The following is a 27,326-nucleotide window of genomic DNA, read 5'->3' on the forward strand; positions in this document are numbered from 1 at the left end:
ACAAAAGTAATGAAGCATCGTTCTCATGGGAAGCTTCATCGTTCATTGGCATGTAAATCTCTTATGTTGGAGCTTGGTCAATCAGGATTAAAGCCTTCCCAAATAAAAAAGGCTGTTAATGCAATGAAAACTCCACAGGATCTTGATGTTACTTCAAAACAATGTGTGGATATATTATCTGAGCAACGAAGACAATACAAAGGTAAAGAGTTTTACGGGCTTATCAAACATTTCCAAGATAAAGCATTAGTAGATGATAACTAGTATTTTGTTGTGGATTTATTTGAGGACGGGTGACAGGTGGGTATTTCTATTTTGTTCAGTATAAGCTGTCAGTGCTTGATCACAGTAGAATTACAGGTTTGATTTCTCAATTTAATCTTGTTGGGATTTTCTTAATTCTCTTTTTTACCGATTTTTGAGGTTTGGGATTTAGTATGATAGTATTCCAAATTGTTGTATGTCTAATTCATTAGTTCAATTTGATGTATATCTTTTCACGTGAGATGTACCGGAAACCAGTTGGAAAAAAAACCAAATTATAGTTTCTTCATGAGATCAGCATGTTTATGGTAGAAAGCTTAAGTCATAAATTCATATTAATCTGCATACACACATTTGATATTATAACTAATTATTTGATATTGATTCAAAAAAACATGTTTAATAAAGTTAGTATGTAGTTTTTTTACTCAACAGAGGCATGATGTTCCAGGAACTCTAGTGTTGTCAGCAAGAGCATCAGAATTATTGAGCACATATTCTAACCTTTACAGATTTGCATATTTTTTGATGTCAAATATATCAAATAAGAGTGGTAAAGGTACAAGAGTGGGATGGCATGCTGGTTGATACATCATGTTTACTTTAAAACCTTTTTAAGCCTTTCTTTTTGGTTTTTTGGTTTTGTGTACACAGATCAACATGGATGCATCTAATATGGCTTAGTTCACAAACCAACAACAAAGCTACAATATATAATAGTATATATTGCAATTTATGCAACTAATTTTTATTAAAGGGTCATCAATGCTTTTGTTATTGCTTGCTCTCTATCTTTATTCAGGACGCCCACATTCAATTGCGAATGTCAGACTTTGCATCCGATTGCAAATGCCAATTATTAGACTTGATGTCAAGAAAAATTCTTGTTGTAAATTTATTTTTTAAATTGATTATGACTATATTAAAGTAATGATTTATAGTAATTTTTTTCTTATTATAGCATTTTACTTTCTATTTTTTTTTCTATTATTGCATTGTACTTACACTTTGTTTCATTAGTGCATTGTATCATAGAAGGTACACTTGGTGCATAAAATATTTTATAATAACAGAATCAAAGACTGGTGATCGGATCTTATACACAAACATGAAACAATTATTAAACAGTAAATACCAATAAGAAATGAGAGCCCATGATACTAAATCACTAATTAAAATAAACACTATAAAGTACATTGTTAGTGGAGAAAACTCAAGTATCAAATAACCAATTTTGTTATTTTATTATAGTAATGAAAACTCTCAAATAACCAATTTCATTGGTTTATGTAAATCAAATAAAAAAAATTCAGCTAGTTCTCTTATTCTATACCACCCCTAGAATAACTTTAAAAAAATAGCTTCATTGTTTCTCTTGTAAAGCCTCCTCTGCCTATACCAAAAAGAAAAATAAAAAATGAGCATTAGATTACAAAAATCATAAAGCTTAAAAAAATACCTTTCTGCTTGGACAACCAGTAGCATAATGACCCAGACCCTTGCAATGAGAACAAGTTCTCTTTTTCTTTGCCAGCTCCAAAGAAGATTTAATCATGTTTGCATTTTTAGGACGCCCTTTCGTGTTAGTAAGAAAAATTGGATCTCGAATAGATATATGAGGCATCATGTCTAACTGGGAAATTCCTACACAAGAATCTTGAGGTACGTTTTGAGGTCCATTTGGATTTTTCTGAATAATTTCATCTTCTAAAAACTTTATCACTAAATTGTTGAACTTTTTTATCTTTGAAGGGGAGTCTTTTGCATGTTCGATTGCTTTGTTACAGTTCGCACGGACATACCATAGGGTTAAGGCACTAACTTCCTTTTCGGTATTGATCTCATGCATTCCGACGCTATGACTACCCAACCTAAACCTTGCATCAAGTGTCCACCTAGGTAAAATATAATGGTCAGGAAGGGTTTGAACATTTCTCTTCTTGATCACGTATAGACTATGTTTGCATAATATGCCATATGTTTCAAACTTAGCACACGAACATTTGACATCCACTTGATTCGTGAAACGATAACTAACAAATCTCCAATGCGCTTTATCAATATCCACTTCGCCAACTCTATATTTGATTTCTTCTGTACATTTTCTTAATGTTTCATGAGTTAAATTTTGTGTAGCTTCTATCCATTCTTTTTTAAAAATGTCAAAAATCTTTTTGGTATAACATTCACCTGCTTTTGCTTCTATTGGATGAACAGAAGATAGAATTGGCTTTGAGTTCATAGTCTTAAAGTCTTCATCTTCTTCAACAGCTCTTCGAGATTCAACTGCTTTATCATATTGAACTACAAACTCATTCAACATTGTCTTGGAATTTACAAATCCATCAAAAAAGGAATGAATGCTCTCGCTTCGTCCACTGGTTGTCATGCCGGCAAAAAAAACATCCTTTAAGTAGGCTTTAACCCAATGTTTTCGTTGGTTATACATATTGATGATCCAACAACAGTTTTCAAGGTTATACTTACCACGCATAACTTCCCACTCTGTTTCAAATTCTTCAACTGTATCACTTTTTACCCACCGTCTATAAGACTCCTTAAAATCACTATAATGGGCTACAAGCGGTCGGAGATGTTCAAGCTCATGCTTCTTAATATGCCATGCACAGTAGCGATGTCGAGTGTTTGGAAACACTTTTTTTATTGCATTACCGATTGCTTTATCTTGATCGGTTATCATTGCAGATGGGTGCTTGTTGAACATGCACTTTAAAAAATGCTCAAATAACCAACAGAAAGTTTCTTCCTTTTCATTTTCTAGCAATGCACCACCAAATAGTATGGTTTGACCATGATGATTCACCCCAACAAATGGAGAAAATGGAATCTTAAATTTGTTTGTCATATATGTAACATCAAAGACAACAACATCTCCGAATTTAGTATAGGCATCCCTTGATCTTCCATCGGCCCAAAAAATATTTCGAGGAGACCCGTCCTCAAATAAATCCACAACAAAATACTGGTTATCATCTACTAATGCTTTATCTTGGAAATGTTTGATAAGCTCGTAAAACTCTTTACCTTTGTATTGTCTTCGTTGCTCAGATAATATATCCACACATTGTTTTGAAGTAACATCAAGATCCTGTGGAGTTTTCATTGCATTAACAGCCTTTTTTATTTGGGAAGGCTTTAATCCTGATTGACCAAGCTCCAACATAAGAGATTTACATGCCAATGAACGATGAAGCTTCCCATGAGAACGATGCTTCATTACTTTTGTAGGTGTAACACTTAACTCATGATTGTGGGTATCGTTAAACATGTCCGCAAACCATATCCCATCTTTTCCTTTTGAAATTCGAAGCATTGCTTGGCATCCGGTCCTCAAATTTCTACGTTGTTTCTTTGCAACCCCAGAACTATTAGCCTTCAATCTTTTAAAGCCTTGTTTATTGCAAACATACATTTTACAGTATGGCTCATTTGTCGTCTTGTTTTAAAGGCCCAATGAATTCGTATACCAAATCCATGTAAAAAAGCATATTGATTATAAAACGTATATGCATCATGAGGTGTACTGAAAACCTTTCCAATGATACTTTCATCTCCATCATGACCCAGATTTACATCGATATCATTTATTTTCTCGCATTCTAAAGTTGATTCTAGATAACTATTTGCATCAATGTCGTTAACCATATGTGTTTCAATAGATTTGTTTGCTACTTGTATTTCTGTGTTCATAGTGAATGACCTGTAGTACATACAAACACAAGAACTTACATTTTAAACATTTTTTATAGCTAGAAAATATAAAACCGTAGAGCTGTCAAACAAAGTATAATTTAATATGTTGCAAAAAGAGCCTTCCATTATTTACTGTCAATAAGGTAATATGTGCTTTATAGAATTAAAGAGGAGAAAAACAAAGTAATTCCTATTATTTTCTTAATAATTGGAATATACAACATGATCTTTCAATTTTCTTTTCTATCAAGTAATTTATTGGGCTTTGAGCATAATAAACGAATCATGGATAATGTTATTATACTACTAACCCAATTTCACTGTACATCACATGGGAATGTGTTAATTTTAATTTAAATAAGATAAACAGTGCACAACTTTATTATTACCGGGAAATATTTAATTACTACCTGGAATGGAACAGGGGATGTGAATTTGAAGAAGACAATCACTGCAGGAAAATTAACGACTAAAATCGACCTGGAAAAAGCGATGCAATATCAAAAAAGATGATATTAGGGTTGAAGATGATTAGTCAATAAAGAATGATCGTGAATACTAAGATCGAAAGAAGGAAAGAAACCATATGCTAGGAAATCATAAAATCAATTTAAGGATTTGATTGTTCATCTACAAAACGACGTCGAGTTTTATATTCTATACCTAAACTTAAATACCTAATAGCCATATATTCCCTTTTCCCATATATATATATATATATATATATATATATATATATATATATATATATATATATATATATATATATATATATATATATATATATATATATATATATACTAGTTGTGAGACCCGTATATTATACGGGTTGATTAAAACAAAATGTTAAGTACGAACGATTAAATAGAAATTTTATTTGAATTTGAAATTGAAATAAGTGAAAATTATGAGAAAAAAAACATGCAAAAAATAAATAAATTAAAATTATGTGTTTAGTGTGTACTAAACGGGTTAATGATAACAAAACGTTAAACATAAAGGTTTAAATTGTAAATTTATTTAAAATTGAATTTGAAATTTAAAATTTAAAATTTAAAATTTGAAATTAATAGTCATTATGGTAGGTTTAATTTATGGAAACTAGATTAATTATATATTGAAAATGAAAATTAAAGTAATGACAAGTGGAAAATAAATATATCTCAAATTATGACAAAATGACATGTGGCTAATTTTATAAGAGAATGACATGTGGCAAAGTCATTTTCATTTATTAGGGTAATATATATATATATATATATATATATATATATATATATATATATATATATATATATATATATATATATATATATATATAGGGGGTAGATCGGTTGAAAACTCATAGTTTTCCGAGAACCCGAAAACTAAAAGTGAAGCGTTGGATCAAAAGTAATTCGTTAAGGACATGATCGTAATCTTACCAATCTCATTTAATATTTAATTTGTTAATGTTATTTAACATATATATATATATATATATATATATATATATATATATATGTGTGTGTGTGTGTGTGTGTGTCTAAAAATTTACGTAATAAATCAAATTTTCATATTTTTAAAAAAATAATATTTTTTGTTTTTTTAATGCAGATTTTTTAACTTTTTATAGAAAACATGAATTTTTGAAAAAAAATATTAAAAAAACTATTTTTTTTAAAAAATAACTGTAATTTTTTCAAAAAAAATGCAAATTAAAAAAAAAACTACAATTTTTTTAAAGAAAACTACATTTTTTTTTCAAAAAACTGCATTTTTAAATAAAAAAACTGCATTTTTTTTAAAGAAAGTTACATTTTTTTTCAAAAAAAACTGTATTAAAAAAAAAACTACAGCTTTTAAAAAAAAAAAACTAAATTTAAAAAAAATATAAATTTTTAGGTGCATATGTGCATATATTTTTCAAATGCACATATATACATTTTTATACTATAATATTCGTAAGTAAATCACAACAAATCTCATATTTATTAACTAATCTATAACCATAATAGTACAAGTATTTTATTCGATACAAAATAAAATATAAAAAATAAAAAATGCTACAAATTTCAAAGCATTTTCATGTCTTCGTGTCAATATTTCCTTATTTTCTTCAATTTATCAATTTTCACATCTTCAATATTCACCACAATTTCTTCCAAATCTACAAGAAAATAAAAAAAATTATTGATGGAAAAGCACTCACAAAAATACATATGTGATTTTCATGTGATTAACATATGAATCACATGCAATTCACATATGAATCACATTTACATATGACATCATAAGTAAATCACATGTGATTTATATGTGAATTACATGTAAATCAAATGTGATTCACATGTGAATCACATATGATTTACATGTGAATCACATGTGATTTACATGTGAATCACATGTGATTTACATGCAAATCACATATAATTCACATGTAAATATATAATCTTTCTCGTACCTTGTAAAGTAAATAAATAAAAGTATGAGGCTAGTGCCATTGAAGATAATAAAGTTCATTAACTCAAATAATTTTCACTTGTGATTTATATGTGAATCACAAGTGATTTACATGTGAATCACATGTAATTCATACGCGATTTATATGTAATTCATACGCGATTTACATGTAATTCATATGCGTTTCACTCGTGATTTACATGTGAATCATATGTGATTCATATATGAATTACCTATGATTTACATGTGAATCACGTGTGATTTATATATGAATTACTTATGATTTACATGTGAATCACATGTGAATCGCATGTAATTCTTATGTGTTTCACTTGTGATTTACATGTGAATCACTACATATTTATAGTCTTGCTTCCAGTTAATTACTAAAATATTATAACAAATCACATATGGAGATATCCACTTAAATATCATAATATAAATTATTAAATTCTCATAGGTCGGGTTCATGAGTTTCCAAAAAACTGTAGTAAAAGGTTTCTTTTACCTAGATTTGGTTTAATATATTGAGCTTTGCATGCTTTATCCTTGCACTTCTTGCAGCAGCTAGATCTAGTCAAATAGGTTGTGTGCACGAATCAATGAATCAAACAACCGATTCATTGTTTTAACTTAATAAATCAACAATCTATTAAACATCTCGGTTTCTAAATTTTACAAAATAAATCTAGTGAAATATTTATTCGGGGATGAAATATGCTTTTCTTCCAATTTTCAGACTTGAGTATCATGTTATTTTCATTTTCCATTTGTACATAACAAAATAAACTCATAAAAACCATAACCGAGTTGCAAAAATTAACATGATATGTGAATGATGAAGGGTGCAACATGAATAATGGCATTATGGCAATATTTGGCATATTAAAAGGGTAAAATTATACATTCAGAATATGCATAAGCAGATTAAAGAGGTAAGAACTAAAGTTAAAAATACCAATACAAGATTTAGACCATTGTTGTCAAGTATACTGATCCCTAAGATCCTCTTCACTGTTGGTCCCGGTTTCGATACAACCTAACAAAAAAACAAATTATATTTCAAAAATAGTGGATTACAAACGGATAAAAAGGTATTTTAACTTTTAATTAGTAACACTAAATGATAAGAAAACAGGTAAAAGATGCTTAACCTGTTTATTAAAATAACCAACAACATTGTTGTCTGCATATGTGAGAAAATGAGTAAGCCCATCAATATCTCGAGCATGTTGCTTTAGATGATTCATCAGTCTTGTACCATAACCCTTTACTTGTTCATCTGATTGTACAAAAAGCTATCTCCCCAAATTTTTGGCTAACATGTCACATATGATAAGCAAACAAAATCTATTTTCAGAAAGTAATTCTTCCAAATACTAAATGAAAGTAAACCATGTGAGATATGTAAAATATCTACTTGACATATAGTATGTATGTAATGCCACCAACAACTATATTGAGGGTGAAGAAAGAAAGGAGTGGAGAAAGCCCATTTGCAAGAAAAGAGGGAGAGGGCATCATCACCCACTATTGGAGGATCTCTTCTAGGTTGTAACCTAATATCTTAGGGGTTACACCTTCCAAAACAATAGATTACATCATACATATCATATAGGGACAACAACTTAAATGAAGTAAAACTGTGACACTTTATCAAACAGGTTGTGTGCACGGATCAATGAAATAACGAGAAGGATGAATAGCAGACTTGATTAGAATAAAAATCTAACAAAATTCGAAGATTTCCATTGCTACTCATCTGACTTCATTTTTGAATAATTTATGATTACAATAACAGTAACATCTCACTTTCTACAAAAACAGGGAAGCCATAACGATTTTAATGATTCAAATTTCATGTGATGTTCATATGATGGAAGAAAATGAAAGTATAGCATCTGATTCCTTTTCTCTAATGGAGGGGAGATGGAGTTTGATTTAGTAATCTTGTTTACCAATGTTCCTCATTCGATTCTGTGACAGGTCATTATATAATTTTTCGGATGAGGAAAGGTAAACACATCATGCCGCTATACTATGTAAAACAGAAGAGGATAAGATGCATTGTTCAATGGATTACCTGATTCATGAAAGACCGAAACCATTGAAGGTTTTGAAACTACTACTGAATCCAAACTCTTTGTTGATTATCCATTCGATGTGCACTCGAATCGCATGGATCTTCTTCTCGAGCATCCTCCAAAGAGTAGACAACTGCGTCTTTTATATAATGTCTCTCTAGATCGAGTCAATACACTTCAAAGCCATTTAGAGATGAGATTCATCTCTGAATCTGGAATGAACATCGATTGTTTCCCACAAAATCAAGCATCGCCATTTGGGGAGAGCATCAAAGAAGAACATCGTTGGGGGGGGGGGGGGGGGGAGGAAGATCTTGGGTTTGAGAGAAAGGTATCAGGGGATATGAATTATCTTATGCCTAAAATGCTCAATGATTTATTTCAATCCTATACCCCCACGTCAATTTTTTTTTTTAATTATTTACAAAACTGTCATAAAACATCTCAGCCTTTTATTATCTTGATATGATGGTCCTTATTTAGTTCTCGGGTTCTCGGGAATATATAAGTTCTCAAATGATTCTTCCTATATATATATATATATATATATATATATATATATATATATATATATATATATATATATATATATATATATATATATATATATATATATATATATATATGGGGAATCATTCTCCACCACTCATTTATTTTTGCCGCAAAAGCCTCCATTGTACCAGCGGAGATGGATAAGGAATGCACATTTGTTTCCAACAAAACATGTTTCCTTAAACTATACTAATCATTATCTTAATATATATAAAAACATAGTTTTTTTTTCGTTTTTTAAATTTTTAAGAAGCTATTTTATCGAAAAATGATTTTAAATATAACAAAATTCATGATTTTTTATTCTCTACAAATAGACATCTATATTGATATACTTTTAAGATAAAATAATTTTTTTTTTATATTTTCAGCTATTGTTATTCATAAATGAATAAAAATACATCAAATTTTTGCTACAGTACATTCGTTATTTATTTATGAATAAAAATATATAATTAACTTTTTTTACAGTTTAAGTATCATTTATACTACTTATTCATATATGAATAACAAATTAACTGTAACAAAAACCTGATAAATGTTTTATTAATATATGAATATAAAATATGACGACAACTTATACATATTTTATTCATATATAAATATAATATATGATGAAAGATAATGTAAAAAATATATTCTAAGTAAGAAAACTTTATTACGTGTCATATTCATATATAAACGACACTTAAAAAAAGTTAAACATACGTTTACTCATAAGTGAATAACGAATGTACTGTAATAAAAATATGATAGATTTTTATTCACTTATGAATAACGAGAGCTGAAACTCTAAAAAAAATAATTTTTTATTTTATCTTAAAAATATATCAATATGGATGTCTATGTATAGAGAACAAAAAATTATAAAATTTGATATATTTGAAATAATTTTTCAATAAAACTAGCTTTCTAAAAGTTAAAAAAAAAAACAAAAACAAAAACAAAAAAAAAAGTATGTTTTTGTGTATATTAAGGTAATGATTATCATAGTTTAAGGAAGAATGTTTGGTTGGAAAACACATGTTTATCCGTTATCCATTTTCGACGGTATGCCTAAGTGTTTTGCGACAAAATAAATGTATGGCTGAGAATGATTCCTCCATTCTCAACTTTTTTTTTCTCAATTGAACTCTTCTCTCTCTCTTTCTCTCTCTTTCTCTCTCTCTCTCTCTCTCTCTCTCTCTATATATATATATATATATATATATATATATATATATATATATATATATATATATATATATATATATATATCCATTATAATAGTTTTCCAAAGAGTCAAATATTTTTCAAATCTAGAGTTTAATCTTAATCGAGAAATAAAACTAAAAAAAACAAAATTCATAACTTCATATTGTGAATGCTAAAACATAAATTATATATTGTTCGGATTCATCATGTGAATTCAAATTCCCATTGTGAATTTACTAAAATTCACACTGTGAATTTTATGAAAAAAAAAAGTTAATTTTTTTTATCGAATTTCACATCGTTGGAAAAAAGATAAAAAGTTGTAAATTTTTGTATTTTTAATTTTATTATTGATAAATATAAGTTTTAAAAGTTGAAAAAAAAGATCGGTTCCTTGGTTCAATGGTTAATAATGGTTCTCATCATAGGTAAGTTTAATTGAGAAAATAAAAAAGGTTGAAAACACTTTAGTTGTAAAACTATTTATAATGGATATATATATATATATATATATATATATATACATATATATATATATATATATATATATATATATATATATATATATATATATATATATATATATATATAAGTTAGAGAACACTTTAGTTGTAGCTAACAATAAGCTCTTAATTAAAAAGAGTTTTGATTTGTATTGAGAGTTTTAAATAATATGTGTGTAGGGAATCTAGTCTCTATTATAATACATATATAGATTGGACATCTTGTCATGTTTTCATATATATGCACTCATATATTCTAGTAATATATTCATTAATAATATAATTATATTTTTTTTAATTATATAAGTTGCATACTCAACAACAAAACATATTAAACAATTATATAAGACATTACAAACTGTAAGCATTCATCTTTAAGAAATTATAACAATTAAAGTGATATGTGGTCATCTTTTTCTTTATTTCTAAATATACAACCATAAATTTTTTCTTGAAATGTAAAGAAAGTAAAAGGAATAATATATGAAAATAAATTTTAAAAGAAAGCATAAAATAACACTATATAGCTTTTCGCATTTCAAAACAATGATTATGATACTCGTTTTGAGTTCTCACTTTAATACACTTCATAATTCAACGTTTTTTTTTTTTTTGAAAACAACACTTCAAAAACCTTCAACCGTGTTGATCTATTAATTTTTTATCTTCATATTCTTTATAAATTTTGTATGTGATTTGTGTGTAGGTTTGTTTGCTAAAATTATTGAACCTTTTTTATAGTAATAAAATATATACATGAGTATGAATACAAAAACTTTGTCATTAATTTAGGAAATGTGTAAAGGCATATGTTTCAAATCAATACGATTTAAGATAACATTTTATCTCTAACAACATAAGTTTGAATGACCTCCTTTATAATATACTATTCATCCCCGCGTGTTGCACGTAAATACAAGTATTTAATTAAAATCATAACATTTAGCAAATTGTGATTTAATATTTATATATAAAAAACCAATATTAGTAGCAACACGAACTATATAGTTAACATATTAGTTTTATTAATTGTAATAAATTTATATCATTAGTTATTTTCACTATTAGTTCATAATTTTATAGATCGTTTTATGTTATGTAAATTATATATCAAACATATATTGATTTTTATATATAACAAATACAAAGTAGTATGAAAAAATAAATACTAAAATTTTTGATGATTTTATAGAACTTTTTAAGTTGTGGAAATTATATATAAAATGTATACCAATTTGTATATAAAACAAATAACAAATCTTATGGAAAATCACTATAGCTTTTAATAAAATAAGAACAGTAGAACATCTACTATAACATTTACATCAAACAAAACTTATTAAACACTTATAAATAATTCAAAATGAATATTTAGAAATCAATATACATTTGATATATAGAAACATTGTTATAAAAAATCCATATTGAAATAACTATTGATGCGACAAATTTTTTTTTTTTTCAACTCTTTCATTTTGAATCACAAATCTTTTCAAACATATGATTTTTTAATCAAAAATTACTTATATACTAATAATATAGCTATAATGTGTATAATAAATCAGTGGAAAATAATAAGGCATTGTACATTAATAACCATAAGTTTTTTTTTTAATATAATGGAAACTATAAAGGCATGACTAATTACAATAAATTTGAAATCATAATTACATTTAAATTATAAAACTATTGAGTTATAGTGAGAGTTTTTAACTCTTGAGTTGTTCCCAATAATGTAAAATAAATATAAATAATTATATGTTATAAAAACAATATTATAAGCATTTATCATTGAATTAATAATTTTTATACTAAATTGTAACTAATATTATAATAATTTTAAATATACAATAATTAAGATATAAAAAGTTGTGTTTGAATCAAATTAAATTAAGTTTTTTATATAAAATTATTTTAAACTATATGTATTTTTAAGTAATTTATAAATAATTTATTTAGATATTTTGTATTTTCTATATTATTATTATTATTATTATTATTTCAAATAAAATTAATGTTTTAATATAATATAATATATTTTTTAGTTTTATGTTATTTTAGACAATTATTATTTTTTACTTTATTAGAAACTACTTATTTGAAAATTTTTCATTATTATATTTGAAAAAAACCATAATACTTTTTATTGTAATTTTATTTTTGTCCTTAAAGCTATGAAATATCGGAAGAGAATGAACGATCCAAATGAAATGGTGACTTGAATTTGAAAATTAAAATAACTGTTATGTACTATGAACAATCTTAAAATAAATATGTTAAGAGTGGGTTACAAGAGTAGGAGTGTTACACTTGAGGTAAATTTTATCAGTAATATTTTCTTATGAAAATATTAATATTTTATTTATTTTACTTTTCCTTTACGATAAAGAACGAATAGGGAAAAAAAATTAACAAATATAATAAAACAATAATTTATTTTTACTACTATATATTTTTTTTAAAATAGATACATCCATATAAGTTTTGGTAGAACATAAAGAATTCATTTTTATAACATACATAATCATTTATTTTCAACAATAAAGTCATATCATATTAAAAATCATTCGTTTTAATTGGTCATTATCACCAACAATTTGGAGTAACAATTGTAAACTCCTTTAATGAAAATCAATTATAAAAAACTACATTGATGTTATTTACAACAAAATAAGCAACAAAAACAAACATAATATATAACTTATAATAACATAAAATACATGTTGAATAGTGTTCTCTTGGACATAAAATATACTTTCTTAACATTAAAAAGAGAGACAACATAAAGATACATACATATTAACAAATTTAATTTCTCTAACTAATAAATAGTTTGAAGGTTGATTTATCAAGAGCTCATGAGAAGTAATTATCAGTCCCATTTCATCATTTCGTGATTATAGAAAGATGCATAACACATAAACTTAAAAAATGATCTCAAGTTTACCATTACAGACATACCTAAATTTGATCCTTGGTTAATATCTAGAACTTTACATGCACCCAATTTGAGTTTACAAGAATTTATATTTAGAAAAGTTGCAATTGCTTTCTTACATCCATATAACCACTCACATAACTCTACAAACCCTATAAATATAATCTATCTTTTGTGTTGTCATACATGCAATATGTAATCTACTAATTTCATATATAGGCTAAATATTTCATTTAACACATCAATTAAATAAAATGATTTGAAGTGCTTTGGGAGTTACAAATCATAATATTTCGATTAATCATAAATTAATTTGTATAATTTGAATAGTCTTGGGAGTTTCAAATGCATGAGGTTTAATGAAAAATGTTTGCTTTATAATATATATAGATAGATATAGACTAGACGAATAACCGCGTGTTGCACATAATATCACAATATATTTGAAAACTTTACAAATATATGTCTTTTAAATATATCAATAACGTTGTTGTTAGCTCTTATATAATAAATATTATAATAAATTGATATAAACATTGATTGTTTAAAATTTCTATGATAATGTAGACATCTTTTAATATTTTATAATCCTAATCGCTCAATGGCCTGTACTCGTGGATTATTCATGAATAAAATTAGATATAATATATTTAATGATATTTGTAGTTGTTATTATGATTAATTAATTTTACAACATTTATTTGCTTAAGATTTTAATTTATATCATTGTAATTATTTAAAACATCAAAAATAGTTTTTTTTAAAGGTAACAATATAAGTTTTGTATATAATGTTACCTTTAACTGTTGTTGTTGTAAGTTATTAAAATAACATATTTGGAAACTCTTAATTATTTTAATTTGGTTTTGGAAATTTAACTTATTTAAAATTTATTCGATTAGTTTCTTTGATTGTAATTATTTAAAACAACAAACATTGTTTATATTTTTAAAGATAACATTATAATTTTTTATATAATATTAATTTTAACTATTTTTATTGTAAGTTATTTTTAACCTATTTATTTGAAAATTCTTAATGATTATAAAAAATAGTTTCATGATGTGTTTTGTTAATTTAGGATTATAATTCAGGTTTAACACTATAGTTTATAACTTTTAACTATTTATCAAATAGTCACTCGATTTTTTTCAAGCTTAACTAAAATTTTGATTTAAGTTAACTGCCTAACATTATATTGAAATTAATAATTTAACTATTTTGAATATCACAAATTATACAAAAGTTGTGACTTTAAAATGAAAATTACTCACATGAGACAACATATCTAAACTAATAAGTTAACTATAAAAGTTAATGTCATAATTTTATAAATAGAAGTAAATTATGATATTCTAATATTGTAGTTTAGTTAATTTATTATTAGAATTTAGTTTTTGCATTAATTTAACATTATTAACCAATTTATAATAATTATTAGAAAAAAATTGAAAAGTCATCGAGGTTTCAAATGCATGTGGTGCAAGTAAAAATGTCTCTTTTACAAGTATACTAGGCGAATGCCCGCACGTTACGCAGAAACACCTATATAGTTGAAATCTTTATAGATATATGTTTTTTTTTTAAATACAACAATAATGTTGTTAAATTTGATATAATAATTCATATATTAAATTGATATAATATATTGATTATTTTGAATTATATGATAATATATACATCTATTATAACTACATAATTTCAACTGTTTGAAAGGCTTCTACATGCGAGTTACTCATAAATAAAATTAAATATAATACATGGTTTAATGTTATTTATAGTCGTTGTTATTGTTAATTAATTTTTTAAAAATTATTTGCTTAACGTTTTAATTTCTATCATTATAATTATTTAAAACGTCAAACATTGTTTTTTGATTTTAAAGATAACAGTATAATCATTTATATAGAGTTATTTTTAACTATTGTTATGATAAGTTGTTTTAAGCTACTTATTTGAAAACTTTTAACGATTATACAAATATTTTTAGGATATATTTTAGTTAAATTGAGATTATAATTTAGTTTTTGCATTTAGCATTATAAATTATCACTTTTAACTATTCACAAAATATTCATTCGGTTTTGTAAGTGGAACTGAAATTCATATTTAATTTGACACAATAATATTATATTTAAATTGACAATTTAAGTATTTTGTTCAAACTGTTCAAAAGTTGTAGCTTTAAATTGATAATGATTTACATACAACAACATATTAAATCTAATATATTAAGTGCAATATGTTAAAAGTTAAACACATAACTTTATAAGTAGAAGTAAATATATTATTTTAATATTGAAATTTAGTTTATTTATAAGTACACTTTAGGTTTGATATTTATTTTATCTTATTAACGAACTTATAATCATTATTAAAAAGAAATTGAAAAGTCATGGGTGTTTCAAATGAATGTGGTGAAAGGAAAACTGCATTAGAGTTTAAAATGAATGTGGTGAAAGGAAAAATGCTTCCTTTATAAATATACTAGTCGAATCTCCACGCGTTGCGCATGAATATAATTATTTAATTAAAATAATAACATTTAACAATTTTTGATATAATATTTATACATGTAAAACCAATGTCAATAGCAAAACAAACTCTATAGTTAATATATTAGTTCTATTAATTTTAATAAATTTATATCATTATTTATTTCCCTTACTAATTCATGATTTTATAGACCGTTGTATGTTGTGTAAATTATATATCAAACATATATTGATTCCTATACATAAAAAATAAAGTAGTATGAAAAAATACTACAACTTTTGATGATTTTATAGAACGTTTTAAGTTGTGGAAATTATATATAAAATGTATGTCGATTTGTATATAAAACAAACAACAAATAGTATGAAAAACACCATAGCTTTTAATAAAATAAAAACACTACAACATTATAACATTTACATCAAACAAAATTTATTAAACACTTATAAATCATTCAAAATAAATATTAAGAAATCAACATACATTTGATATATAGAAACATTTTTATTAAAAATTTGTGTTGAAATAACTATTGATGCGACAAAACTTATTTTTTTTCAAGTCTTTCATTTTGAATCACAAATCTTTTCAAACATATGATTTTTTTTATCAAAACTTACTTATATATCACTAATATAGCTACAATATGTATAACAAATAAGTGGAAAATAAAAAAATCATTGCACATTAATAACCATAAGTTTAAAAAACTTTTAAATATAGTGGAAAATATAAAAGCATATTACATTAAATTTGAAATCATAGTTACATTAAATTAAATAAAAAACTATTTACTTGTAATGGAAGTTTTTAACTCTTTATTTTGTGCCCAACAATGTAATATAAAAATTAACAATTATGTGTTATAAAAACAATATTATAAGTATTTATCATTGAAATAACAATTTTTATACTAAGTTGTAACTAATATTATAATAATTTTAATTATACTATAAGAAAGATATAAAAAATTGTGTTTGAATCAAATTGAGTTATTTTTTATTTAAAATTATTTTAAACTATACTTATTTTTAACTAATTTATAAATAATTTATTCAAATATTTTTTATTTCCTATATTATTATTATTATTATTATTATTATTATTATTATTATTATTATTTCAGATAACAATAATTTATTAATAATATATAATCTATTGAATAGTTTTACGTTACTTTAAACATATATTACTTTTTACTAACCAAAAAACTATTTGTTTAAACATTTTCATTATTATATTTAAAAAAACTATCATAATTTTTTATTGTACTTTCATTTTTTTTTCTTAAAGTTATGAAATATTAGATGAGAATGAATGGTCCAAATAGAATGGTAATTTGAATTTCAAAACTATAGTAATTGTTATGTACTACGACCAATTTTGAAACCAATATTTTAAGAGTGGGTTAGGGAGGATGAATGTTACACTTGGGTATATTTTGACCACTTATAGTTTCTTATGAAAGTATTAATATTTTATTTATTTTACTTTTACTTTACGATAAAGAATTAATAGGAAAAAAAATAAATTTGACAAATGTAATAAGATAATTTATTTTTATTACTATAAAAACATTTAAAATTGGGTACATCCATATAAATTTTGGTAGAACATAAAGAATTCATTTTTATAACACACATAATTATTGGTTTTTCAACAATAAAGTCATATCATATTAAAAATAATTCGTTCTAATTCGTCATTATCACCAACAATTTGGAATAATATTGTAAACTCCTTTCATCAAAATAATTTATAAAAAACTCCATCGATGTGATTTACAAAATAAGCGATAGAAACTAACATAGTATATACATATCATAAATAAATGTTGAATAATGTTCTCTTGTACATAAAATATGTTTTTTTTAACATAAAAAAGAGAGAGACAACATAAAGATACATACACATTTACAAAATTAATTGCTCTAACTTATAAATAGTTTGATGGTTGATTTACCAAAAGCTCATGAGAAGTAATTATCAATCTCACTTCATCATCCTGTTTATATAGAAAGATGCATAACACATAAACTTAAAAATGATCTCAAGTTTACCTTTACAAACATACCTAAATTTGAACATTGGTTAATATCTAAAACTTTACATGCACCCAATTTGAGTTTACATAAATTTATATTTGGAAAAGTTGCAATTGCTTTCTTACATCCATAAAACCACTCATATAACTCTTCAAACCCTACAAATATAATCTATCATTTTGTGTTGACATACATGCAATATGTAATCTACAACTTTCTTATATAGGCTAAATATTTCATTTAACTTATCAATTAAATATCATGATTTGAAGAGTTTTAAGAGTTACAAATCATAATATTTCAATTAATCATAAATTAATTTGTATAAATTGAATAGTCTTGGAAGTTTCAAATGCATGAGGTTCAAAGAAAAGTATTAGCTTTATAAGATATATATATATATATATATATATATATATATATATATATATATATATATATAATATTTCAATTAATCATAAATTAATTTGTATAAATTGAATAGTCTTGGAAGTTTCAAATGCATGGGGTTCAAAGAAAAGTACTAGCTTTATAAGATATATATATATATATATATATATATATATATATATATATATATATATATATATATATATATATATATATATAGGGTTAGGTTATTTTGTTTTTACTAACTATTGTGTGCCAGAATGCACAGATCTGGACCATCGGATGGAATATAATCAAATGTCATGATTTGAGGGTCTATGGTAGTAGAATAGGATAGCATGTACCATATAATCACATAAATTTCAGCATAAGGGCATTTTAGTCAATTAACCTATATTAAAAAAGGAAATTTTCAGATTTTTAGGGATGATTAATTCCTTTATTTTTTAAAAATCTAAATATTTTAAATTAATTCAAATTTAAAAATCCGATTTTATTCTGTCAGAATGATAGAATGTCAACCATAAACTAGTAAATGTATTTTTCGATTTTATTCTGTCAGAATGGCAGAATGCCAAACATAAACTAGTAAATACATTCTGAAAGAATACACAAAATCGATTCATAAACTAGTAAATACATTCTGAAAGAATACACAAAATCGATTCTTGAACTAATAATATATCAAAAAATTACATTATATGATTGTGATTCATTGAATAATAACAAACATTCTAAAAGAATAAACAAGTATAATTCTTAAAAAATAACAACATTCTTAAAAAATGAGTGTGATCATTCTTTAATTCATTCTTTAACCCTTTCCCATCAGGTCTTCAATCCATTCTTGAAGCCTTTTCTACCAGAAATTCATTGCCAAGTAATTTGTAGTGATACACTTGTAAAACCTGCACATTAAACATACAAATAATTAACTACAATTCTATCATAATACAACAAATAATATTCTTACAAAATAAACTATTCTGCAAGAATATTCTTTAAGAATTTGTATTATCAAGAATATACCCAACAAACAAAATAAGGAACTAGAATCAACCTATTCTGACAGAATAAGGAACTAACATTCTCCGGGTTCCATGTGTTTCTTCTCGATATGCTCAATGTATTTAACTGCAAATTCTGATAGAATAAGGAACTAGCATCAACCTATTGTTATAAAAATGGCATCCAACCCAATCTAAATTGAGTTGTATAGTTCTGAAAAGAATAAGGAACAAAGTGAAGTAAAAACATTAATGATTTTTAACTGTTTTTTCATTGAGACATTTTATCGAACACATGGAGGCCATGACAGAATGTTGTTTCAAGAAATTACTTGTGATCAGATTAAGCATATCATGCAGGCTAGCACCAAGTTCCTTTGGCATGGCTTCTAACAAGGGTATCAATGGACGAAACTGTGACCCATTAAAACATGTAGCTGCAAAGGAGATAGACACCGTTAACCGCATATGTTAATTGTGGAAAAAAGAAAATTTTGATCAGTTGAAACACACACACACACACACCTGAGATAAAGTTCTCATTTCATATTTCACTCTCAAAATCTGTCTTGACCAATTCTTCAATGCCTTCAATGAAACCCGTCTGCGTTCCTTCCTGTAATCTCTTAAATTACCTGAAGCACATGCCTCTGTGATGAAGTTCAGGGTGCTGTTTTTAGTATCCCTCCAGAAACTATAAAGAACAATGATGTTTTCATTCTCTAATGTCTGTAACAATTTGATTTCTGAAAAGAGTCTCTTGAGAACAGATGGATCTCCATCGAAGCTTCTTAGTTTTACTTGGTTCCATGCCACATCTCTTCCGATCAAATCCCCTGTACACCTTCTTCACTGCACCAGCGCCTAACAAATCATTGTATCTCCCAAATTCAATCGAAAGTTAATGAGTACAAAATTCAATCAAAACATCGAAATTGTAAGACCTGATTGAGATAAAGAAGAGTGTAAATTAGGAAAAGTGAACCTGAAACGTGAACATGACCGCCAACCTCCTTCGCCTGCAACTGTCGGCGCTTCTCGGGTTCTGCGAGTGAAATCACGGCGGCGATTGCTGCGACCGAGCCACCTCCGATGACTGCCAGTGTTGTTCCCTCAAATGTGTCGGCTCCTAGTGCGGATACAGTTAGGGTTCTTCGATTATTTAGTTTGTAGGATTTAAGATTTGGATTGGAGAATTGTGTGGTGGTGAAAGAGACATTATGGGAGTCCGATGAGAGCGTAGGATCCCTTAAATAAAGGGATATCAGTTGTTAATTTTAGATATTCATTAATACATATATGTAATATTACTAATTTACCCTTATTTAATTAATTAATTAATTAATTATTTGCTAATTTCTGATTGGTGCATTTAGGCACACAATATTTGTTAAAAACATTTGAACCTATCTCTCTCTCTCTCTCTCTCTCTCTCTCTATATATATATATATATATATATATATATATATATATATATATAATATTTCAATTAATCATAAATTAATTTGTATAAATTAAATAGTTTTGGAAGTTTCAAATGCATGACATTCAAAGAAAATTACTAACTATATATATATATATATATATATATATATATATATATATATATATATATATATATATATATACACACATACGTATGAGTTGGGATAGTTTGAGCACATATGTGATATATTGATTTTTTTTTAAAGTATTTTTTTAAATGTTGCATGTATGCAGAGCCGCTCTTAAAATATAAAATATTTTAAGGGCCCATGACGAACAAGAAAAAAAGGGCCCTTATCTTTATTATAATTTTGTATTTTAACATAAAAATATATAATGAAAAAAATTGCGCCTTGTGCAACTTCCCACTTTGCCCGCCCCATGCATGTATGAACATTTGTGATATGCAAATATGCATGTATGTTGACGGGAAAATGGACATTTATACAAATTGCAATTATATTTTAATTTTACCAATGTATGAGTTTTTGTATGTACATCGTAAGCTATTAAGTCAAGCGTTTTGAAAAAACAATATTGGAAAAAAAGTTGGATAAAGTTTTTGGTTTTCAAAAATCTATTAATTCTCAACGTACCCCGACACACACTTACATTAGCAATTCTCATTTTTAATTAATGATACTCTTTCCCTTATACGATTCTCATTTGCAATTAATGATACGGTTGAGGTGCCCTCATGGAAATGTATTAATAATGGTTAACACCTTTGTACTAATATCCTTTCCATATATGATTCTCAATTTTACGTTCATTTTTTCTCTCAAGGATTATAATTTTCTTTTAAAACTTCCTCAACATCTTTTCTTTTTAACACACAAAAGTTTTTTGAAATCTTTTCTAATGCCTTATTTTCTTGTTTTGACATTGTTCCTTTGTTTTAGTTCAAAAACTATTTGACTAATCAGTCGTCGAGTGTATCCTAACGTTGTCTGATAAGGTATAATGACTTTTGATTCCGTCACCTACTAAGTAATTTTATTAAAATTCTTAATTTATAACTTTACATTTATTTCTGTTAGTCTTTTCCAATATCAAAGGTCAACTCTAGTTTTAACCTTTCTTGAGTTATTTACATGTCAGTTCTAATACGATAAGTAAAAATTTAGAAATATCTATATATAAAATCACACATTCCACTTCTAAGGTCAAACTACCTTAAATCTTTCAAATAAACTTGGAGAAAGTCTAAAAATTAATCCTAGTACCTAGTTCACTTAAACTCATGCTTTGATTCCAAATTTGAAAATCCCTTTGTATGATACTTTTAATAATACCTTTTTAAACCATTTGATTTAAAATAATATAAGTTGAAGTTTTACTTGTGTAAAATCATATAGTCATATTGTCCAAAAAAAATATCTAAGTTTCAAATAAGTGCGGTAGAATCAATTAGTAATCAAAACATAGTTCAAGATTACCACACAATTTGTGGCCTTCTAAAATGTCCTCAATATTCTATACTCCACATCTAGTCTTCAATATGGTAATATATCAAAATAAGTTAGGAAGTGAAACTTCCTATTAAGAATATTTGAGGTTGACACATTTTGAGTAAGTGATGATAACAATCATCTCTTCGAGTAAAAACGCAAAATTAATTGAAATCATAGAAACATTCCAAATGAAAGTGTAGGGTACTTTATCCCCAAAATACAAAGCCAAGGGGTATTTTATATTCTTAAATCAAAGTTAAAGTCAACATAAATTCGAATTAAAAAGGTTTAAATACCCACAATCTAAAACCAATGCCTCAACATAATCTGAATAAATAAACAAATCAGTATAAGCTAGCAATGGTTTTCTAATAAAATGAATAAGCATGTAAAGCTTCAATAAAATAGAAAAGGGAAACTGAATCAACAAATAATAATAATGTACTATGCATCTATCTCATTTCCATGTCAATCTTAATAAGTCTAATATTACAATGATGGTTAAACAGGGATAATATACTAGTTTCAGCGACACATTACACTTGTATTGCCCGTTCTAATAAAACTAGGTGACTTACGAACCATCGCATAAGCACCACACAAGGGGTAGCTAGCCATGCTTATGCATAGTGAGGATTATCTAGAAATCTACTTACACACCACTATATTGTCACCTAATCATTAAATCATGCATGCATATAATCATGGAAACCTAAAATCTCTCATCCTAAATGTATGCGCATAAAGGATGCCAAATAGTTTTCAAAACAACAAGTTTCTATGTGATTAAAATATATTTCAAAATACATTTCATGTTACAAATGATACTTATAGTATAACACATTGCACATATGATATAATATATATATATATATATATATATATATATATATATATATATATATATATATATATATCAACAAAATAATTCCGAACAGAAAGTAATATAAGGACATATACTCCCAATAAACTCACCTAAAACGTTAGCAATGCGATAAACCTTCTTCAAGAATTGATATCCTTCAATCACAAACGAATGATTTCAAATAAAAGTTATCTAAAAAACTAAAATACCCATATATGGTTATTCTCCATTTCGTATGCTAAAAAATGTTTATCTGCATTAATGCACATAAAGGCTCATTTGATGTACAAATTAAGGATTAGTGCACCTAAAGGCCCATATGATGTGCATTATTTTATATTGGGCATTGTGAAACCTCATCTAAAAGGTGTTATGGACATCATTTACAACACTGTCCACAATATATTAATGAAACCATCCCTATTTTATCCCGTACTCATGATAACTATTTATTCACAAAATCTATAACTGTACATCACTCTAAGTGTGTTTAGCCTCCCCATTAATGATGGAACTATTCGTTCAAATTCCATAGTTCAACAACACTCTTTAATCCAATTAAGGCTCATTAGAATCACTTTGGATCCATTCATTTCTCTAACTTAAGATTATAAACATTATTTCAATAGGTTTACATAGGTTCCGTGAGATTTAGTCATTCCAAATAGACTTACATGAAATCAAGCACTCACAATTCATTTTGGGATGTCCAATTCCAATTAACAAATCACCATCTAATACATAGCCCATGATCAAAATAATATCTATAAAATGAGGTACAAGACGTATACACTTTAGTATAACTTGTTCATGAAGTTTGGGCATAAGTTACCCTAAATCTACCATTAGAGGTGACCAAAAAGAAAATGCAAACCTCAGCTTCCAAGAAAATTCTTTAGGCACGAACCACCCAGTTTCCAAGAAAATTCATATGTTATTGCCACAATGTCGACAGGTAAAGATCCTTTATCTATTTTATTTTATTTTAAGGATACCAAACTTATTGAGTTCCTTTGTGATATATAGGATCCAAGTCCACACATTCTAATGCTCGATTTATCCTAGCTAATATTGAGTCCGGTGGCCAACTTGCGGTCAAGAAGGAAAAGGCCTCATATTCCTTCACTTTAAAGAGGACTTTGATAGACCTAACCATCAAGACTCCAGGATCCAAGAAAAGGAAGTTAGCTGGGACCCTAGATCTTAACCTAAAGAACCTTGGAGTAGAGGAGGCGGTGATGAAGCTAATCTTTTTCGCACAATCTATAAGTACTTTTGAGAACTTTTTTGTTTGACTTCAGTTTACTTACCATGATCTTTTATAGGTTGTTGATCTTGTTTCTCGATCCACTGGGGATTTAAAGCTCAAAGCTGAACGGGGTAGAACATGCCTTGAAGGAGCAAGAAGGCATCAATAGGGATCTTAAGAAGACTGTTGTGAAGCCGAGTAAGGAGAAAGCAAAGAAAGAGGAAGAACATGCCTTGGTGATTAAAGAGGTGATTGTTAAGCTTAAAAGCAGTGACGTCGACATCATCTTGGAGGTAAAGATCAAGCTAGTGGAGTACGTGGAGAATGCAGGATCCTAGAATGTGGCTGCTTAGCGTGAAACCCTGTTCGAGTTAACCGGCAAGCCTGTTAATACTATCAGGATCCTACAAAGAAGAAGAAGAGAGAGGAGGAAGAGAAGAAGAAGGAGATAAAGGGGACCTTGGCTGGGGGTGATCAAACCTATAATTACGTTTATAATTTTTCAAAAACAATTTAATATTTTGGGTTTGTAAGACAATTTTTTTTGTGGACTTCGTGGGCAACCTCTTTAATTTTTATTCCTTTGTATTCTTATCTATTCTCATGCATACTATATGTGGTTATAGAAATAGGATTAAAGTAGATTTTGCTAAGGATCTATAGATGATCAGGATCCTAAAGAGTTTAAGATTTACAAAAACTCTTAGGATCTTAAAATCTGAGATTGCTAATCACCTGATTATGATCTTAATATAGTTAGGATCCTTAAAAGATAAACATTGATTTAAAAAATAAGAGGATTTTTTTATAAGGATAATTCTTTAGTAAACTAGGATAGAAAGAAGTTGGTGATCCTTCCTCAGGCTTCGTCTGGACTTGACCTTTTGAATTCTATCTTAGGAGACATTTGTGTTGGAAGTTCTTTAGTTTTATATGATCTCGAAGCTTGTATCTAAGAGGGTCCTTCTAAGAAAAATCCAACTTAGGAATTCACTGGGGAATCTCCTAACTTGGGTATTTTTTTGGAAAAGATCCCAAATTAGATTTTTCTGGGGAAGATCGCAACTTAGATTTACTGGGGAAGACACCAAATTAGGATTTTACTAGGGAAGATCCCAACTTAGAGTTTATTGGGGAAGATCCCGAATTAGAGTTTATTAGGGAAGATCGCATCTTAGGATTTTACTGGGAAAGATCATAAATTGTAAGATCATATGATAATGTTATAAACCGTAGGCTAACACTTTAGGATGTTAACATATGTTTAGAAATAAGGGGGTTGCCAAGTCACTAAAGCATGAAATGATCCCTTAATTAAAATTCCATAATTAGATATCATGTGTCCAAGCGAGGTGTGGAAACCTAAATACGGATGAAAGAGGTTATTAACTCTTTTAACCTTAGAGGGGATTAAGTACCCTTGATCGGAGGAGAGATGATCAATCTCTATTCGTAATTTCTAGGATCCTTGAGTTTTTTCATGTGGCAAACGTTAGCTTGGGGTGGGCGTTAGCTTGGCTAAGGGCCCTCCGATGCTTAATTCAGTAATGATCTTTGAGAGAAAAAAATCATCAAAAGGGAAAAGTGAAGGTAAGGAATATATGCGTACCTTGTCCTTTTCATAATGAAATATTATGACTTTGACTTACACGAAATATAACATGAGGTGTACAACATTCCATGATCTTAGCAAGAGGTTTCCTTTTAGAGTAGCCAGCCAATATGCCCCCTTACATGCTTCTAAATCGATGAGATAAGGGCCTTCTCATTTAGGTGCTAGCTTACCATCTCGAGTATCCTTGGTGTTTTGAAATGATTTTCTTAAAACCATGTCGCCTACTTGGAATCTTCGGATCTTAATATTCCTATTGTAGGCTTTAGCGATCCTTTGCTGATGAGCTGCAATACGGATCTTGGCGAGATCCCTTATTTCATCAATAGTGTCAAGATCCTCAACTAGGATCTTATCGTTATTGTATTGAGTCTGGAGTTGGTATCTCGCTGTTGGGATCAATACTTCTATGGGGATCATGGCGTCTGCTCCAAATACTAAGGAGTATGGGGTTTTATCTGCTGTCATTTTAGTTGTGGTCCTATCCGCCCATAGCACAAAAGGAAGTTCCTCGGCCTATCTTCCTTTCTTCTCACCTAATCTCTTTTTCAGGTTATGACTATGATTTTATTATTAGACTCTGCTTGTCCATTATCTTAAGGGTGAACTGTGGTGCACATTATAATTTTGATTCCCTAACTGGTAAAAGTCTCATGTTATTTTACTTATGAATTGGGATATGTTGTCACATATGATCTTCGCATGGAATCCGAATCCGGTGAGGATGTTATGCTTGATGAATGGGACTACACCTTACCTCTTACTTGAACAAAAGCCTCAACTTCTATCCATTTTGAGAAATAGTCTGTCATTGCTGGCATGAAAACCTTTCCTCCTGGTGCCTTAGGAAATTTACCAACTATGTCTATTCCCCAATTCATGAATGACCAAGGTGAAATGATGGGATATGGGGGTTCTGCCAGTTGGTGAAGGATCTTGTTGTGTCTCTAGCAAGCATGACACTTCTGAGCATGTAGGAAGACATCTTTCTTCATGGTTGGTTAGTAGTATCCCTTATTAACGCCTTGGAA

The 27,326-nt window shown here is 27.2% G+C and overlaps 1 protein-coding gene across 1 annotated transcript; it reads right to left on the minus strand.

The window, feature by feature from the left end:
• Positions 1 to 1,627: 1,627 nt before the first annotated feature.
• LOC111905488 (protein FAR1-RELATED SEQUENCE 5-like) lies at positions 1,628 to 26,763 on the minus strand. The gene is made up of 5 exons (XM_052766176.1): positions 26,469 to 26,763; positions 7,414 to 7,459; positions 3,753 to 3,985; positions 1,724 to 3,675; positions 1,628 to 1,657 (listed from the first exon to the last, which is right to left on the minus strand). Exons 1-5 carry the CDS (start codon positions 26,761 to 26,763, stop codon positions 1,628 to 1,630), a joined length of 2,556 nt encoding a protein of 851 aa, XP_052622136.1.
• Positions 26,764 to 27,326: the final 563 nt, after the last annotated feature.

This window comes from Lactuca sativa, chromosome 1 (assembly GCF_002870075.4).
Source record: "Lactuca sativa cultivar Salinas chromosome 1, Lsat_Salinas_v11, whole genome shotgun sequence".
Taxonomy (NCBI): Eukaryota; Viridiplantae; Streptophyta; class Magnoliopsida; order Asterales; family Asteraceae; genus Lactuca; species Lactuca sativa.